The following is an 18,686-nucleotide window of genomic DNA, read 5'->3' on the forward strand; positions in this document are numbered from 1 at the left end:
TAAAGCTTCAAGAAGTAGATGAAAAAAGCAGAGATGGCAGAGATGATAAATGTGGATGGATAAGGAGATTATATATTTAAATTGCAGTATAATTAAATGCTTTAGTCTGACTTTAAGACAAGCTGCAGATTTTCTCTGTTCAGCAGATTGTTTCTAGGAGTTAGCATTACAACCTTGGAAGTCTTGTTCACTTTGTCCTGCAGCATTTTTTCAGTTGATGCCAATGCTTCCATTGCTTCCCAGTTTTTCTCCCGAAGGTCCTAATCATTTTTAGAAAGAATGATTTCAGTTTATCCATTATTGAAAGATTTTTGCTTTTTACTTCATCAGTATTTTGCACTGCATTTAAATGCTGGTTACTGCAAAATTATTTCAATGGAAAAATATGTACATTAGCAACAAAATAAAAAGCAATGTTTAGAAATTTGAATGAGAAAACGAAGATGCCCACTTCGCATGTTTTAGTATACATGTCAAATATGCCAGCTTTAAAGAAATTACTGTGCACATGTGACAAAGAAGAAAGCATTTAAAAGTAAACACACATACCAAGATTACAAATATAATTTCAGGTACGCCGAAAATTAAAGGATTAAGGACAGAGCAAATACATAAGAATTGCTAAAAGCTTGATTTTTAAACAAGGCCCACAATCACTCATGGGACATTCCACTGCAGCCTATCATTTTTTCTCTAAATATGTTTAATTTAATTAACACATTTCAAGTCTACCTAGGAATGACATAGTGACTCACTGTGCTTCTGTATCTTTCTTGGCATGGTCAAATATATATGCCATAAAGCAACCTGACATGAACTGTATGAGCTACTCGATCCAGGCAAACCAGGAGATAGGAAGACTATAAAACACATTCTCTTAGAAGAGAAACAGAGGTCATTGGAAACTGAACTCTGAAAAACCTATTTCACAGCATTTTATTAGCAAATACAAAAAAGGACAATCTGCTATATGTCAGTCTTTGTTCAAATTCAGAAATGAAAACAGATAAAAAATAAAAAGCCAATAATCACCATTTATTGAATGCTTACTTATGTACCCAACACTGCACTTAGCGCTTCACACAAATTCTCACAACCCTAAGAGGTATTTATTCCCATTGCATTGACAGGGAATCCACAGCTCAGGTAGGTTAAGGAATTTGGTCAAGTGAACACTGCAAATGAAGTGGCAGAACTAGTAATCTGCTTGCCTCCAGCGTCCTGACTTTTCTCACACATCAATGCCTCCAGCAATGCTGCATTAGAATGACATTTACTATATCCTACACAGTTATGATGTTAGCAGTATAGTGGCAAATTCAACTCAGGTTTTGTGGCCAAGCAATGCTGTTAGCAACATTACACAAACACACAAGGGCAATTCACATACCTAATTTTGACAAACTCAGGGGTGCAGGAACATTTCAACTTGTTAAATTAACAAATTAATGTAAACTTTGAAAATTTTTACTTTCATTAGAAAACACATATCGATTTGCTATCAATAGCCCCTTAGATTTCAATAACATTTGTAACCTTGCTTAAGACTTAGCAATCATACTTTTGTGTGCAAAAATTCCTCTGCCAAAAATATTTGTATTCTCACAGGTGTCACCTCTGGTCAAAGAGAAGTTAAAAAAGTCATCTTAATTCACTCTTTATCTATTTAATAGAAGTATCAAGATTTATATTTCTGAGGGCATTATCCCTTCCCATTTTAGCATAAAAGTATTGAGGTCCTGAGAGACCTCTAGAACATGCTTATTAATTTCCAAAATTTGAACTATCTCAGTTAAAAAAGGAAAATTCCAGAAGACTTTGAAAGAGAGTTATTATTAAAATTACTTGGTTTGAATACTGGCATTACTTTTAGTTTACAAAGAAGCTAGCCCAATCAAAATAAGAGGAAATAGCTTTCATTTTAAAATGTTGAACTTGAAAAACTAATTTTCTCAAATAAAAATTTAACAAAAAGTAAACTGCATTTTAATTTAAAAATATTTTTAATCAGAAGCTGTAATAATCATAGCTTCAACATTTTAAATAATATTCAGAAGTGTACAAGTTGGTCTTTTCATTTATTCATTTTAAAACATTTGTTCTCCAATAAAATTAGCCCAATACTTCTCCCCAAAAAAGCTATCCACAAACAGTACTTAAAAAGACTAAGAAAAATATCTCAAGTAAAAGTAGATTTGAAAAAATTCTGAAGCATGACATTTCAGTGAACAAATAAAAAGAAAAGCTTTGTTCCGATCAAGATTTGCTTACATTGTTTTTCTTCCTCTGGTGTTCAACAGCATCCTTCAAAGTATCTATCTCATTCAGGAGACCAGTGATTTCTTTATCTCTTTCTGAAATTCTAAACCAAAACATGAATACACACAGCAATATTTTGGGTAAACAATAAATAAAATATTTGTTTCTACAAAATAAAAACTTCAGGTAAATGATACTTTAAAAAATGCATTAACTTAATAGGCAAATTCTTAAACTTAGTTACCATAGAAAGCCTATCTATGAATAAATTTTTACACTATTACATGCTGACATTTGTGTTAAAGTGAAATAATCCCCTAAGAAATAGTTCATGAATACATAAACTGCTGTACTTGTAGTTATCTCTATTTTTATGTAGCTTAATGAAATAGCAGTAAAATCTCAATAATTCAGGGGTGTTTGTTAAAGCCCGAAGTCCATAGTGTGTATGCTAAAAAGTGACAAATTAGTTTACCTGTTTTTACTTATGTAGATACATTTGTGTAATTAGATACAATTAAGTATATAAGAAGAGTTTAATTTCACAGAAAAGTTTTCTATATGTGATACTCTAATTTTAATTTTATAGTGAACTAGTGGCCCAGTGCACGGATTCGTGCACATTGAAAGAAAATTAATTAGAAGATTCATGCGGTAATTATGTTACTGCAAAAAATTATATGTCAAAATAGTATATATAATATAGTATAAAATTAAAACACGTGCAATTGACGCCAGGGAGAGCTTAAGTATTGCACATGCACGAGTCAACATTTATTTTTAAATTGCCAGTGCGCATATGTGTCAGTTGGTCAGTCAGTCGATGAATAAATCGCGATATGGTTCACATTAAATGTCAACCACCACCACCAAATTCAAAATTGACAATGACAGATCAAAAAATACACATGTGATTGGTGCCAGCAAGAGCTTTACATGTATAGCACAAGTACAAGTCAATGTTTACTGCTAAAATAGTGTCTAGGCCAGGGGTGGGCAAACTTTTTGACTCGAGGGCCACAATGGGTTCTTAAACTGGACTGGAGGGCTGGAACAAAAGCATGGATGGAGTGTTTATGTGAACTAATACATGTTAACACTGCTACTGGTGAAGGAGCGAAGAGGAGAGCAAGAGAACCCTCCGCTCTTTCGGCTCCGCAGGCCGGATAGAACAGCCGAACGGGCCGTAGCTTGCCCACGGCTGGTCTAGGCGCATGAATTCGTGCACGGGTGGGGTCCCTCGGCCCGGGTGGCAATTGAGGCCTATCAGGGGGCCGGCCAGCCAGGGGGAAGGACCCCAGGAGGTTGGCCAGCCAGGGTGAGGGACTGCAGGAAGTTGGCCAGTCAGGGGGAGGGGCCGTGGGAGGTTGGCTGTGGGAGGCTGGGGGAAGCTCCTGCTTTGAGTGTCTGCCCCCTGGTGGTCAGTGTGCGTCATAACGACTGGTCGACCAGTCGTTCAGTCCTAGCAGTCGCTTAGACTTTTATATATAGAGATTGCCAGTGCTCGTCATATGTACCAGCTGGTCAGTAGGTCAGTCGGATGGATGGTCGGTCACTTAACCATTTATATATATATACTAGAGGCCCAGTGCACAAAAATTTGTACACTCGGGGAGGTCCCTCAGCCTGGCCTGTGCCCTCTTGCAGTCTGGGACTCCCCAGGGGATGTCCACCTCCTGGCTTAGGCCCGCTCCCGGGGGGATCGGGCCTAAGCTGGCAATCAGACATTCCTCTGGCAGCCCGGCAGCCCTCGGGGGATGTCCACTTGCCAGCGGGAAGCAGGTCTAAGCTGCAGTCAGACATCCTTAGCACTGCTGAGGAGGCAGGAGATGCTCCTACCACCACCACTGCGCTGGCAGCCGTCAGCCTGGCTTGTGGCTCAGCAGAGCTCCCCCTGTGGGAGCGCACTGACCACCAGGAGGCAGTTCCTGCACTAAGCATCTGGCCCCTGGTGGTCAGTGTGTGTCATAGTGACCAGTCATTCCCAGTCATTTTGCTCTTAGGGCCAATTTGCATATTACCCTTTTATTATATAGGATAGAGGCCTGGTACACAGGTGGGGGAAAGCTGGTTTGCCCTGAAGGGTGTCCCAGATCAGGGTGGGGGTCCTGCTGGGGTGCCTGGCCAACCTGGGTGAGGGAATGAGGGCTGTTTGCAGGCTGGCCACACCCCCTTCAGGGTGGGAGTACCCACTGGGGTGCCTGGCCAGCCTGGGTGAGGGGCTGATGGCTGTTTGCAGGCTGGCCAAGCCCCCCAGTGGGGACCCTCACCGAATTGGGGTGTGGCCAGCCTGGGTGAGGGGCTGAGGGTCATTTTCAGGCTGCCCACAGCCCCTTCAGGGTAGGGGAGTCCCACTGGAGTGCCTGGCCAGCCTGGGTGAGGGGCTGATGGCCGTTTTCCGGCTGGCCACGCCCCCCAGTGACCCAAGCTTCCAGCCTCTCCTTTTTTTCTTTCTTGTTTTTTTTCTTGGATTTATTTATCTTCTATAATTGAAACTTTGTAGCCTTGAGTGGAGCTCAGGACCGGTCAGGGCAGGTGGGAAGCTTGGCTTCCTCCATCACCGGGGGCAACCCAAGCCTCCTGCTCGCTCCGGCTCTGTGGCCACCACCAACTTAGGTGGGTTAATTTGCATACTCACTCCTGATTGGCTGGTGGGTGTGGCTTGAGCATAGCAAAGGGATGGTTAATTTGCATGTTTCTCTTTTATTATATAGGATACTAGAGGCCTGGTGCACAAAATTCGTGCATGAGGGCGGGGGGCTGTTCCTTAGCCTGGCCTGCACCCTCTCCAATCCGGGACCCCTCAGGGGATATCCGACTGCCAGTCAGTTGGACATCCCTCTTGCAACCAGGGACCGCTGGCTCCTAACCGCTCACCTGGCTTCTGGCTGATCCCCCTAACTGCTCTTCCCTGCCGGCCTCATCGCCCCTAGCCGCCTCTGCCTCAGTCCCACCACCATGGCTTTGTCCGGAAGGACATCTGGAAGGACGTCCGGAAGACATCAGGCCTAATTAGCATATTACCCTTTTATTAGTATAGATATAGATAGATAGCTCTAGTAAGTGCATGAATTCACCAGTCACCACATGTAAACAAATGTACTGGGCTGGAGTGTGCCTTAGCACAAGTCAGAACACCAGCTGCAGGGTTAAAACTGCTACAGAAAGTCTCGCCACGGGACAACAGAATCTATTCCTGCTAGCCATGAGGTGCGATCAAGTGCTAATCATTTGCTGAACATTGTTAATTAGTGGTGACTTTTGGATTTAAATATGTAGACTATAGTTGTAGAAACGTAATGTTTATTTATGTTGGCGAAATTACTGTACTGTTTTCTCCAACACATGACCTATTTGCTACAATTTGTTAAAAATAACAGTGAATTAATAACCAATATAATACCTGTTAATTATAAGCAAATCTTGGTTAAAAACATTTTAAAATTAACAGGGTGTTAATTTTCATATATGACATATGGACCAGAAATTTTTATCCCTTAAATCCAGAGTCCGTTAAATTGAGGTCTGCAAAATAGATGATTTACTATACACCGAGTGGCCAGATTATTATGACCACCTGACGTTTGTAGGCAAATTAGCTATAATTTCGCGCTGAAGTTGCTAGAGGGCCAGACCATTATAAATAGGGAAGCAGGTTGTTTACCACGACAGTAGAAGTGATTTTTTTCTGAAGATTTGGGTAAACAAAGCAATTTAACAGCCTTTGAATGCGGGATGGATATATATGTGTATACACACACACACACACACACACACACACACACACACACTGAGTGGCCAGATTATTATGACCACCCCATCAGTACTTCGTTGGGCCACCTTGTGCCTTTAATACTGCAGGGATTCTTCTTCGCATTGACTCCACAAGATGTTGAAAGGTGATGCGAGGAATCTGACACCATGTCTGATGAATAGCACTGTCCAGTTCTGTGAGATTTGATGGTTGTGGAACCAGCTGCCTGATGGCTCTTTTAACTTCGTCCCACAAATGCTCCATTGGATTGAGGTCTGGTGATTGTGGGGGCCACCTAAGCAAGGTAAAGTCTCCCTCATGTTCTTGAAACCACTCCTGCACCGTGGCATAGCACCGTGGCATAGCACATTGTCTTGTTGGAAGAAGCCATCTCCATTGGGATACGCCATCAACATGATAGGATGAACTTGATCAGCAACGATACTTAGGTATGTTGTGCTATTCAGACGTTGTTCCACACGAATTAAAGGGCCCAAATCATGCCAGGAAAACATGCCCCAAACCATAACACTGCCCCCACCAGCTTGAAGGGTTGTACTCATGCATGTGGGGTGCATGCTTTCATGCTGTTTCCACCAAATTCTCACTCTGCCGTCTGCATGATGCAACTGGAAATGTGATTCATCGGACCACATGACTTTTTTCCAATGCTCAACTGTCCAATCCTTGTGCTCCTGTGCGAATTGGAGACGTTTTATCTTGGTAACTGCAGACAGCAAAGGTGTTCGAACAGGCCTTCGGCTTCCATAACCCATACGATGCAGTGTACAGCTAATTTGCCCACAAACATCAGTTGGTCATAATAATCTGGCCACTCATAATAATATATATCCCACATTCAAAGGCTGTTAAATCGCATTGTTTACTCATATCTTCAGAAAAAAATCACTTCTACTGTCGTGGTAAACAACTTGCTTCCCTATTTATAAAGGTCTGGCCCTCTAGCGACTTCAGCGTGAAATTATAGCTAATTTGCCTACAAACGTCAGGTGGTCATAATAATCTGGCCACTCAGTGTATTTTCAGAAGAATGAAACTGATGTAGAAGCACTCTCTTAAATATTACTTTTTTCTAGAAGATAATAAAATCAGTTGTGAGTTTCTTAAAATGGCTAACCCACAATAAAAGTATGCAGTTAATGTAAGGTAGGTGTTCCCTTGTAATTTTTGTAACAGTGTCAAGGTTCCTATTTTTCTGGTTCTATCTAATGAGTTAGTGGAAAGCAATGGCAAAGACTCACAATTCAATTCTGTTATAGTGGACAGCAGCTTGAGTAGAAATTTAAATTATAAATAGCTCTTCCCTAAAAATAAAGCTCTATATAAGGATTTGGCAAACTAGGGCTCTGGGTGTGACCCCACAGTCTGTTTTTGTATAGTCCTCAAGCCAAGAGCTAATTTTGTTTTTAAAGAATTGTTTAAAAGAAAAAAAAAAATATATATATATATATATATGTATGTATATACATATATACATATATTTATAGATTTATATTTATTTAGATTACTTATATCACCTAATTACTAATGTGTTTGACATTAAATGTTTTGAAATATACCAACTTATCCGAAAAGAGAAAAGTACAGTGGGGCCTTGACTTACGAGTTTAATTCGTTCCGAGACCGAGCTCGTTAAGGAGCTCATTAGCTCAAATTACTCTATCAACTCAATGCAAAAAAATCAGCTGAGAGACAGCTGGTATCTCAAAAAACTCATTAGTCGGGACACTCGTAAGTCAAGGCCCCACTGTACAGGTCAAGAATTTTAAAAAATTGTTTCAGTTTTAAAAAGTCTCTTTAGAAGAGAGCAACCATACAGATTATAAGGGTTTGTTTGTTTTTAATGCATAAGCTAAACCAAATTTTCATCATTCAATTCCACAGTGATAGAGTAAGTGACAAAATTTAAGTTAAATAAGTAAAGCCTTCAAAGTATAGTTTATTTTATTGGATTTTTTCGGAATGACTAAAAAAATAAATAAAAATTTCCCTCAACAAAATGTTCAAAGAAATCCAAATACTATGAAAAGGTACATTAGCTTATTAGCCAAAGGCACAGCTAAACTCTACGGATCTGCAGTTCAAATAATCCAAAAAGAACTGTAAAAATTTGGTGACCATTTGCAATGACAGTAAATTGCTTGTTTTAGAACTATTTAACACATAAAAAGTTACCACTTCCCAAATTAAGAATCAAAATTATTACTTACACTTTTAATAGTTCTTCATGCGGGGGAAAAGAAGATGCCTATTAAAAAGAGTTAAATGTTATTTCAAAACACAGCTTTCCAGAAGATTTTAAAAAATTAACTCTTTCCAGACATCAATTTAAACAACACCAAAGGTAAACATGTCATACATTCTATATGTCACCAAGTAATTTTAGTAAAAACATACACAAATTTGTAAAATGTACTAAGCCCTAAATAGAATCTTCATTGTCACTACATGTTTAAACTCTTCATTTAACAATTTATCAATTTCCTACTAGGTGCAAAGCACTGAGCTAATACCTTTAAATTTTCATACTGTGTATTTCCTATATGACGACACTAAGTTCCCAAAGTCAAAAAAATACCATAAGTGAAGTCAAAATAAAAATAAGGAAGAGTTAACCTGAATGTAGCAAAAAGTTAATTTTACATAATATGTAAAGGTTTATAGCCCTTCACATATGATATTTATTCCTTGATGATTCCAATATCTCAAATTAAACTACTATAAGCTTCTTGTCAGCAGGCACTAATTGTTTTGCCCCTGAAAAAACTTTCTAGTTTATCCATATACATTCATAAATTAAAGAATATTTTGTTAACATCTTTTTAAAATTTTAACCAAGCAGAATTATATCTCGAAAAAGTTATTTAAATAGTGGTAAACTATTACTTATTATTCTTAGTTTCTCTCCAATTACTGACATTTCATTTGGGGTTAAGAGGTAGTAGGGTGTACACACATGTTAAAAGTGACCTCATAGGATTTTAAACTGCGTTGCTAAAAAAGGTATTCTAGATGATGTGAAAATACACACAGTGATACATAACAGATCTGGAATACACATTATTTATGTATACACTGTACTTTATAAATTATAGATTTTATCTTGGATATGGCATAGTAAACTGCTTTGTTTTTTCAGGAAATTTGATAAAACACTTATAAATAAAAACAACACATACTTTATTCTCAATGAAAAGGCAAAATGCTAAGAATTTTATTTATCCAGACCATCATGGGTTATATAATTTTTCACCACATAAATAAATGGCAAGCCATCTCATAGTACCTACCTGTTGGTAGTTCTGTTGCTTCAGCTGTTCAATTTGGGATTTAAACAAATTGTTCTCATCTTGTACCTCCTATTTAAACAAAAATTAAACATTAATACCTGGACAGAGAGTTTGATTTTTATTTTGAAACCAGGAAAATTCTAAAATAGTACTAATTTTAAAGGGGCATGATAAGTCCTAATTATAAAATTATTTTGTACTAGTCTAAAAGTAAGTATGTCTCAATGAAGAAAATAGGATCCAGAAACAGAGCCAAATACCTATAAGAATTTAGTATAGGGTAACATTTTAAACCAATAGGACAAATTCTAATGATATTTTGGCTAGCTGTTATTGTGTCATGAGGGGCTGTCCCATATACTGTAGGATACTTAGCTTTATCCATGGTCCCCATCCACTAGGTACAGGCCTCCACCAGCTGTGGCAAACAAAAATGTCTCCATATATTGCTAAATGTCCCCTGAGGGGCAGAACTACTACACTAAAATAATCATCATGGATTATTTAATAATGTGGCTAGCCTTCTTTTTTTTAAGTTGAAATGTTATTCTCATAACTTACTCAAAAAGAGTACATATGAATAAAACATCTCAACAAAAAATATAATCATAAATGTATTAAAAGAAACATGTAAACATATTTTTATGATCATAATATGAGATACCTTTCATCCCAAGATTTAAAACTAAAAAAATTACTTATACTAAAGTACATAAAAGTTTTAAATTTCCAAAAGAGAGGAAAAAACACAAAAGAAAAACTTAGAATAAATCACCTCACATATGACAAGACTAATTTTAATTTCCCTTATATGTTGAAAGGGATAAGTTAGTAAGAAAAAGTTAACCTGGAGAAAAAATGTGGGAAAAATTAAAGGCCAATTCATATACAAAGGAAGAGTGCTTAACTTCTCTCACAATCAAATGCAAATTAAAACAATCTGACCATCTACCAAGGACCATACCAAATGTCTTCATCTTTGTCACTGTTGGAGAGGATGAAAAGAAAACGGTCTTCAGTTGGTAAAAAGGTAGATGAGTAAAAATACTTTTGAAGGATGATTTAGTATTATTAAACAAATTTAAAATTAATCTACTTGGGAGGAAGAAGGAAACTGACAAGACCAACCATTGGAGCATGAAATGTGAACAATAGTAGTCAGAGACAATGCAGAAATCTAAAATTTGCTATCACTTCAAATGAATGTTTTGTAAGTACTTTCAATATTAACTACATGAAGGTGAGGATACACTGATTTTCTATTTTAACTATCACTTTCAAAAAGGAGAACAACAACTCTGCATAATCCTTTGATCCCAAATTTCACTTCTAGAAATTTTAGATACAGATATACTAACAAAAGTACTAAAAATGTGCGTGCAAGAATATTCACTGTTGAATTGCTGTAACAAGGATATTCACTGTAGAACTGCTGTAACAAGAAACTGTAAATGATCTAGGTATCCATAAACTAGGATGATACAATTATATAGTAAAATTAGGGGCCCAGTGCACTGGGGGGGGAGGGAGGGGGGAGGCCCCTCAGCCCAACCTGCACCCTCTCCAATCTGGGAGCCCTCAGGGGAACCCTCTCCAATCCAGGAGTTTCTGTCTTTGCAATCATATGAACGAATTGTCTGAGACCCCCAACCCAGTTTCGTTTGTTGCTCACAGAATAATAGAGGCATTGTTTTTTCTTTGCTTCATTGGTGGAGATTTCCTGGAAGTTTTAGGGTATCTTCCCTTTAATTTTTCCTAGACACTCTGATTTTACTTATGTCTCACCTTTGCTTTCCCTCCATCCCCCACTGCAACAGTAACTTGCTCCAGGCTCACTTTGCTCTAGAGCAGTGGTTCTCAACCTTCTGGCCCTTTAAATACAGTTCCTCATGTAGCGACCCAACCATAAAATTATTTTTGTTGCTACTTCGTAACTGTAATGTTGCTACTGTTATGAATCGTAATGTAAATATCTGATATGCAGGATGGTCTTAGGCGACCCCCAAGAAAGGGGTCACGACCGCCAAAGGGGTCACGACCCACAGGTTGAGAACCGCTGCTCTAGTGTCTAGGACAGGGGTGGGCAAACTTTTTGACTCAAGGGCCACAATGGGTTCTTAAACTGGACCGGAGGGCCGGAACAAAAGCATGGATGGAGTGTTTGTGTGAACTAATACATGTTAACACTGCTGCTGGTGAAGGAGCGGAGGGGAGAGCAAGAGAACCCTCCGCTCTTTCGGCTCCGCGGGCCGGATAGAACAGCTGAACGGGCCAAATCCGGCCCGCAGGCCGTAGTTTGCCCACAGCTGGTCTAGGAGATCCATATGCCACCAGAACTACGATTTCCAGCATTCCTTGTGCTCCCTGCACTCTGGGCTTCCGCTTCCGGTCCTGGGGCTGCCATCAGAACTATTATATTCCCAGAATTCCTGGTGCTCCCTGTGCTGCAAGCAACCGAGGGAGCCATGGTCCCCCAAACCTCTGACTCTTCTGCTCTGCTCTCTGCCCAGCGACCAAGGGAGCCACATCCCCCCAAGGAAGTGACTGAGGGAGCAACCAAGGGAGCCACATCCCCCCAAAGCTGCCAGCTCTCTCACTTCTGCTCTCCGCCCAATGCCTGTGTATGCAAATTAACCCACCATCTTTGTTGGATTAATTTGCATATTTACCCTGATTGGCTGCTGAGCATAGCGAAGGGATGGTCAATTTACATGTTTCTCTTTTATTATATAGGATACCATGAAGACATTGAAAATTAAAGACAGAAAAGTGCTTATGTGAAAAGATCTCAAAAACATTATTAAATGGATGGTGAGTAAATACAAAAGTATGTATGGTTAAATATGGAAGACAGTTAAGTATACATACATAGGCATGGCATGTTCTCAAAAGATATACAAACGAATAAAGTCATCTTTGAGGAATGATACCCAGTAGCTGTGTGGGAGGAAGAGTCATTCTGTATTCTGTTTTCTTCAGTAGTAGTTAAAATTGTATTAAAAACATATAAATAATTCATACAATAATTAAACATTCACCTGTAGCAGCTTTGTTTTGCTAGAAAGATCACTCTCCCTCTCTTTTAGCATACTTTCCACTCTCTTCATTTCGTTTTCCTTTTCTTTCAACCTAGAATTTTTACAAACACCTTATATTTAGTTATACACATAAAAAAGGATAAGCAGACTCCAATACCATCTGTAAGATAAAAAAGATAGCAGAAACAATGCCTATCAGCTTTCTTCCCATATTACACCAACTTATAAATTTTTTTAAAAGATAATTATTTCCAGAATTATTCAACTCAAAGTCAAGTACTTCCTAACACAGTTTATTTCATATTTAACAGTTCTTAAGTATGGCTTTCTCTAGGAGAAAAATCTAAAAGAAAAGCCATAATTAGTTGACCCTAAAATTCCCAACCCTTTGTACTGAAGATATGCTACATATAATTTTATCTGGCTCTCCCTAATCCAACACAGAGATGTCTCACTATGGCAGGATAGTAAGAAACTGGGAAAATTCCTGGACAAGTGGAATGGGGAAACTGAGACAAGAAAATTAAACTAGGCCAAGAGTTTGGGCAGCTTGTAGCCAGCTTGTGAATGGCAAGACCTTATCTTCCCAACCAAGGAAACTTGAGAGCAAATGGTTTATACTTCTCCCTAACCAGAGAATACATAGCTTAAATCACACTGGGTTGTAAAAATAGAGAACAAAGACCCAATTAATGCAATTTGTGCCAGCTAAACTCAAGGACAAATATCATTTGGGGGATATTAGGGCAGGAAAGAGGGGAGAGGGAGTTATCTCAAACATTCTGAAATAAGCTACAACAATGCAGAAGACTTTGAAACCTAGTTTGCTACTGAAGATATCCAGCAGAACTTAGGAACCTATAGGGGAAAGGGTATAAAACCCCTGAACCCCGACCAGGCGTATGATCAGACTAGCTTTATGCTTTATGCCAAGTGTATACTTAATAAATTCACTTGCTTTGTTTCAAAGCTGCTGTCTGTCATTGTTCTTCAAATCTTTCTTGCAAGATTAATAAGAGCCAAAGAGGGGAGAGCCCCCACCCTATAACTCTAGGGGGCTGTCAGTAACATTACTATATATAGCCCAAGTGAATTCCAACTGTCTTTGTCATCCTAAATACAGATCTCCCCAGCATAATGTTTAACACCATTAGCCATTTTAGCCATTTCACTATTCCCAGTACCAAGGGCACATAATAGGCTCTCAAATATTTGCTGAGTTGAAAGTTATTTTTCTCCCACCTTAATCTAGAATTTCAGCATGTTTATAGGTCTATTTTAAAAATGGCAAAGAAAATACTCAAAGAGTGAGATTAAAAACTGAAAAGAATAGCAAATATTAAGTACGTAGTATTAAGTGAAAGAAGCCAATCTGAAAAGGCTACATACTATATACTTAATTATATGACATTTCAAAAGGCAAAATTATGGAGACAGTAAAAAGATCAGTGGTTGCCAAGGATTGGGGGATGAGTGGTGGGGAGGAAGGGAGATATAGGTGGAGCACAGGAGATTTTTAGGAAGGCAAAACTATTTTTTTTTAAATATATTTTATTGATTTTTTACAGAGAGGAAGAGAGAGGGATAGAGAGTTAGAAACATCGATGAGAGAGAAACATCGATCAGCTGCTTCCTGCACACCTCCTACCAAGGTACATGCTATTGACCAGAATCAAACCTGGGGTCTTTCAGTCCGCAGGCTGACGCTCTATCCACTGAACCAAACCAGTTAGGGCTATTTTTTATGATACTGTAATGATGGATACATGTTGTTATACATTCCTCAGAACCCATACATACAAAGAATGAAACCTAATGGAAACTATGAACTTTAGCTAATAACAACATAACAATATCAGTTCATCAACTGTAACAAATGTACCACACTAATACAAGATATAAATATTAAGAGGTATGGGGAAGGGGAGAATATTGGAAGTCTCTACTTTAATCTCAATATTTTATGTACTACAAATGAGCAATCCTAATGCCAGGAATAGAGACATCTCCTTTGTCTTCCTGAGGACAATCCTATATAATAAATGGCTAATATGAAAATCGACCGAATGGCAGAACGACTGGTTGCTGTGACACGCACTGACCACCAGGGGGCAGAGACTCAATGCAGGAGCTGCCCCTTGGTGGTCAGTGCGCTCCCACAGGGGAAGCGCTGCTCAGCCAGAAGCCCTCACAGCTGGCGAGCGCAGCGGCAGGAGCCTCTCCCACAGCAGCGCTAAGGATGTCCAATGGGGAGTGGGCCTAAGCCGGCAGTTGGACATCCCCCAAGGGCTTCCAGACTGCGAGAGGGCGCAGGCCAGGCTGAGGGACACACACCCCCACACCAGTGCACGGATTTTGTGCACTGGGCCTCTAGTGACCTAATAAATATCCTCAATATCTTACTTTTAAAGACACAGATTATTAGGCCACTTCCTAAACCTCAATAAAGACTGATGACATCACATCAAAGCAAAACCTCTTAAATGGAATTCTATAGGGAAGTGGTCAGCAAACTCATTAGTCAACAGAGCCAATTATCAACAGTACTTCTTTAAAACAGACTCGCCCAGGCCAAAAACCGACTTCTGCGCATGGGCCACAAAGTTTCAATCGCACTGTACGTGCAACGCCCACGTGGTATTTTGTGGAAGAGCCACACTCAAGGGGCCAAAGAGTCGCATGTGGCTCGCGAGCCGCAGTTTGCCAACCACAGCTATAGGGACCAAAAAGATAAAAGTCCAGGTACCTTTCTCACCACTGTAAACTGATTTAGTTTAAGAAAACAGACTTTATAGTATAAAAATTTTTATAAGAAACAGATTCAATATTTTTTCTATTCTGCACAGCATACTGATGACAACAGACACCATTTTCCCCAATAAGCAAGTCATTTTTATAGAAAGAGTCAATATTTATTATCAAGTTATGATTAAAATTATGATCTGGTTAATTAAAACATTATTCTTTCAAATACTAAAATAATCTTAATTTGAAATAATTCCTACCTCTCTTTACAAGAATTGCAACAACAAGCTTAACCCCAGTCAATACTAAGCAGAGAGAGTATTTCAGAAAATGAGTCTGAAGGGCTGGGGAAGGATAAAGTCTCCAGGTGTCTGAAAATACTTAAAAAACAGGCCCTTTATTTATTCATTTATTTATTTGTTTTTAATTTTATTTTATTGTTGGTAGTATTACAGATGACTCCCACTTTCTCCTTTTTTGCCCCCTCTACCCAACCACCACCCCACCCCAGGCTTTCCCATGCCATTATGCATGTTCATGGGTTATGCATATACTAGAGGCCCGGTGCACGAATTCGTGCACGAGTGGGGTCCCTTGGCCTGGCCTGCTGGATCAGACGAAACTGGCTCTCCAACATCCCCGAGCGGTTCCAGATTGTGAGAGGGCACAGGCCAGGCCAAGGGACCCCCACCAGTGCACAATCAGGGCCGGGGAGAGACCACGGGAGGGCTCCAAGGTATGTCTGGCCCGTCTTGCTCAGTCTCCATTGGCTGGACCCCAGCAGCAAGCTAACCTACCGGTTGGAGCATCTGTCCCCAGGTGGTCAGTGCATGTCATAGCGAGCAGCCTTAGCATACATTAGCATATTACACTTTGATTGGTTGAACGGACGACCGGACACTCAACATATTAGGCTTTTATTATATAGATGTTCTTTGGTAACCTCTTCCTATCCCTTCCCCCTCCCTCCACTTCCACCCCTACCCCCCAAGGTCTGTTATTTTGTTCCTTGCATCCATACCTCTAGACCAGTGATGGAGAACCTTTTGAGCTCGGCGTGTCAGCATTTTGAAAAACCCTAACTTAACTCTGGTGCCGTGTCACATAGAGAAATTTTTTGATATTTGCAACCATAGTAAAATAAAGATTTGTATTTCTGACATTTATTTTATATATTTAAATGCCATTTAACACATTGTTTGCGGGTAGTTTTTATCGCGCGCTAACAGGTGGCGCGGGCCATTTTTGCTAATTTTTTGTGCAAATGGCAACGTTCAGTAAAATTACGATAACTTTAGTTTACGTATTTATACGTTACCCACATTCTACCGCTAGTCTATAAAAAACATATTAATACGTGTCCCGCGCTCTACTACACTGGTAGGACGTATAAGTACGTAAAACGTGTAAACACGTTCCCGCATACAATGTGTTAACAAAGAAAAATCAACCAAAAAAATGAGTTTGCGTGTCACCTCTGACACATGTGTCATAGGTTCGCCATCACTGCTCTAAACCTATTTTGTTCATCAATTTATTTTGTTCATTAGATTCCACATAAGAGTGAGATCGTGATATCTGTCTTTCTCGAACTGGCTTATTTCACTTAGCATAATACTCTCCAGGTCCCTCCATGCTGCTGTCTTAAAGGGTGAGAAATCCTTCTTCTTCTTCACAGCCATATAGTATTCCCTGATGTAAATGTGCCACAGCTTTTTTATCCGCTCATATACTGATGGGCACTTGAGCTACTTCCAGATCCTAGACATTGTAAATAATGCTGCTATGAATATAGGCGTATATTTCCAGAAGTGGAATCGCTGGGTGAAATAGCAGATCCATTTTTAATGTTATGAGGAACCTTCATACTATTTTCCACAGTGGCTGCACCAATCTGCATTCCCACCAGCAGTGTACAAGCGTTCCCTCTTCTAAAAGGCCTATGTTTCATTATACCAAACAGAGACTTTGCTTATTTGCCTCTGGACTACAATTCCTATTTAACCAGAAAGTTAATGATTTAAAAGAAATTCATTATAATATTCAAGCACATTCTGAAAAATAATGAGAACTTTCTCTCTGAATGTTAGCTAAAAATATACTTACACAGTCTCAAGTTCTTCATGCCGTGAGGCAGAACATGCCTAAGAAACAGATTCACATTTTTAATTCTAACATCAAACAGATCAGGCACTATAACATATATATATGTAAAATACCTCACCAATAAAATAAAAACATAATTATATGTGGTAAATTTAAAAGACAGAATGAATTTTAAATTTTCCCCTTAGGTTTTGCTTTTATTTTTTTAATTAACAGATTTTTAAAGTGATTTTAAGTTTACAGAATAATTTATTAAAAATTACAAAGTTCTAACTTAATTTGCAATATTCATTTCTTTAAAAGATTAGAGATTAATAAATCAATTCAACACAGACACTTAAGGATGAGCTTAAGAGTTCATCCTTAATAGTATGAACTTAATAGTTTATAATAGTATAAACTAATAGTTCATACTTTTAGGCTTAGGTTGATAAATCAAACGGTAACATACTTGACAGGGTTAAAAGTTAACTTATTTTATCAACAACAAAACTGTGGCACAATAATTTTTGTTTAAAGATTAAAAACACATCTTTATTAATCAATACTGAATTAAAAAAATAACATTCTGATTCCAAATCAGTAATATTATAAAGCCTACCAATTTTTTAAATACTAAATTTATTGGGGTGACATTCGTTAATAAGGTTCCAGAGGTTTTGATTGTATAGTTCTATGATATATCATCTGTAATTGCACTGTGTGCCCACCACCCAAAGTCAAATCTTCTTCCGTCACCATATATTTAACTCCTTTTACCCTTTATGATCCCCTTCCCTCTGGTAACCATACTATTGTTGTCTGTGTCTATGAGTTTTACAATAATTTTTAAGCAAAGAAATTCAGAGATTACCTTCTTTCCTTTCTAATATAGTCATTTTTATGTAATATTCTGGTTATCTGCTTATACTATACCTCTTTCAAGTTATGTTGTGCTATCTCCTGAACATGAGCTTTTAAAGATTCATTTTCTTCTTGAAGATCCTGAAAAAGAATAGGTATGAATTGAACTGATATTCAAGTATAAAAAGGACGTTTTCTTTGTCTTTATCTTCTCACCTGTAACCATTTCCCGCTATTGGCTAGGTCTTTCTCCTTCTCTTCTAAAACAGTCTTCAAGGTATTCATCTGTTCCTCCTTTCTTTTTAATCTGACAGTAAGTTAAGAAGAACTATCAATGGAAATGTTACAAGACTACACAAAGCAAAAATAATGAAGGCTGGGAAAGATATATTTTATATTTATAGCCCAAGCTAATTTAAATAAATTAAAAGTTAAACATGCAAGATTTTGGAGATATCATATTAAAAAACATAGGATGAATAAATCAAATTAAAAAGCATAGGATGATCAAATCCATCTATCAAGATCCAGATATTGACTAAACTAGGATAGTTGTAGTCCCACTCCATATCATGCTCTTTAAGTCAATACCAGCAAATTTAGATAGCTTATTACAACTGGTTTGGTTTT

At 38.4% G+C, this 18,686-nt stretch overlaps 1 protein-coding gene across 27 annotated transcripts in view; it reads right to left on the bottom strand.

Annotated features, from left to right (window-relative positions):
* The window catches only part of KTN1 (kinectin 1), a gene marked incomplete at its 3' end in the record, with an annotated part of 104,099 nt that overhangs the window by 24,480 nt on the left and 60,933 nt on the right, over positions 1–18,686 (bottom strand). For 9 of the 27 annotated variants that reach the window (XM_081113504.1, XM_081113520.1, XM_081113499.1 and 6 more), the window contains 8 exons: positions 18,273–18,363; positions 18,129–18,197; positions 17,214–17,251; positions 12,363–12,453; positions 9,325–9,393; positions 8,245–8,282; positions 2,272–2,362; positions 174–260 (listed from right to left, as the gene is read on the bottom strand). In XM_081113504.1, coding sequence (XP_080969630.1) covers positions 174–260; positions 2,272–2,362; positions 8,245–8,282; positions 9,325–9,393; positions 12,363–12,453; positions 17,214–17,251; positions 18,129–18,197; positions 18,273–18,363 — 574 coding nt within the window. Of the gene's footprint in view, positions 1–170; positions 261–2,271; positions 2,363–8,244; positions 8,283–9,324; positions 9,394–12,362; positions 12,454–17,213; positions 17,252–18,128; positions 18,198–18,272; positions 18,364–18,686 lie in introns of all 27 variants that reach the window. The other 18 variants (XM_081113519.1, XM_081113498.1, XM_081113516.1 and 15 more) reach the window with 2 other exon arrangements.

This window comes from Myotis nattereri (assembly GCF_964212035.1).
Source record: "Myotis nattereri genome assembly, chromosome: 1".
Taxonomy (NCBI): Eukaryota; Metazoa; Chordata; class Mammalia; order Chiroptera; family Vespertilionidae; genus Myotis; species Myotis nattereri.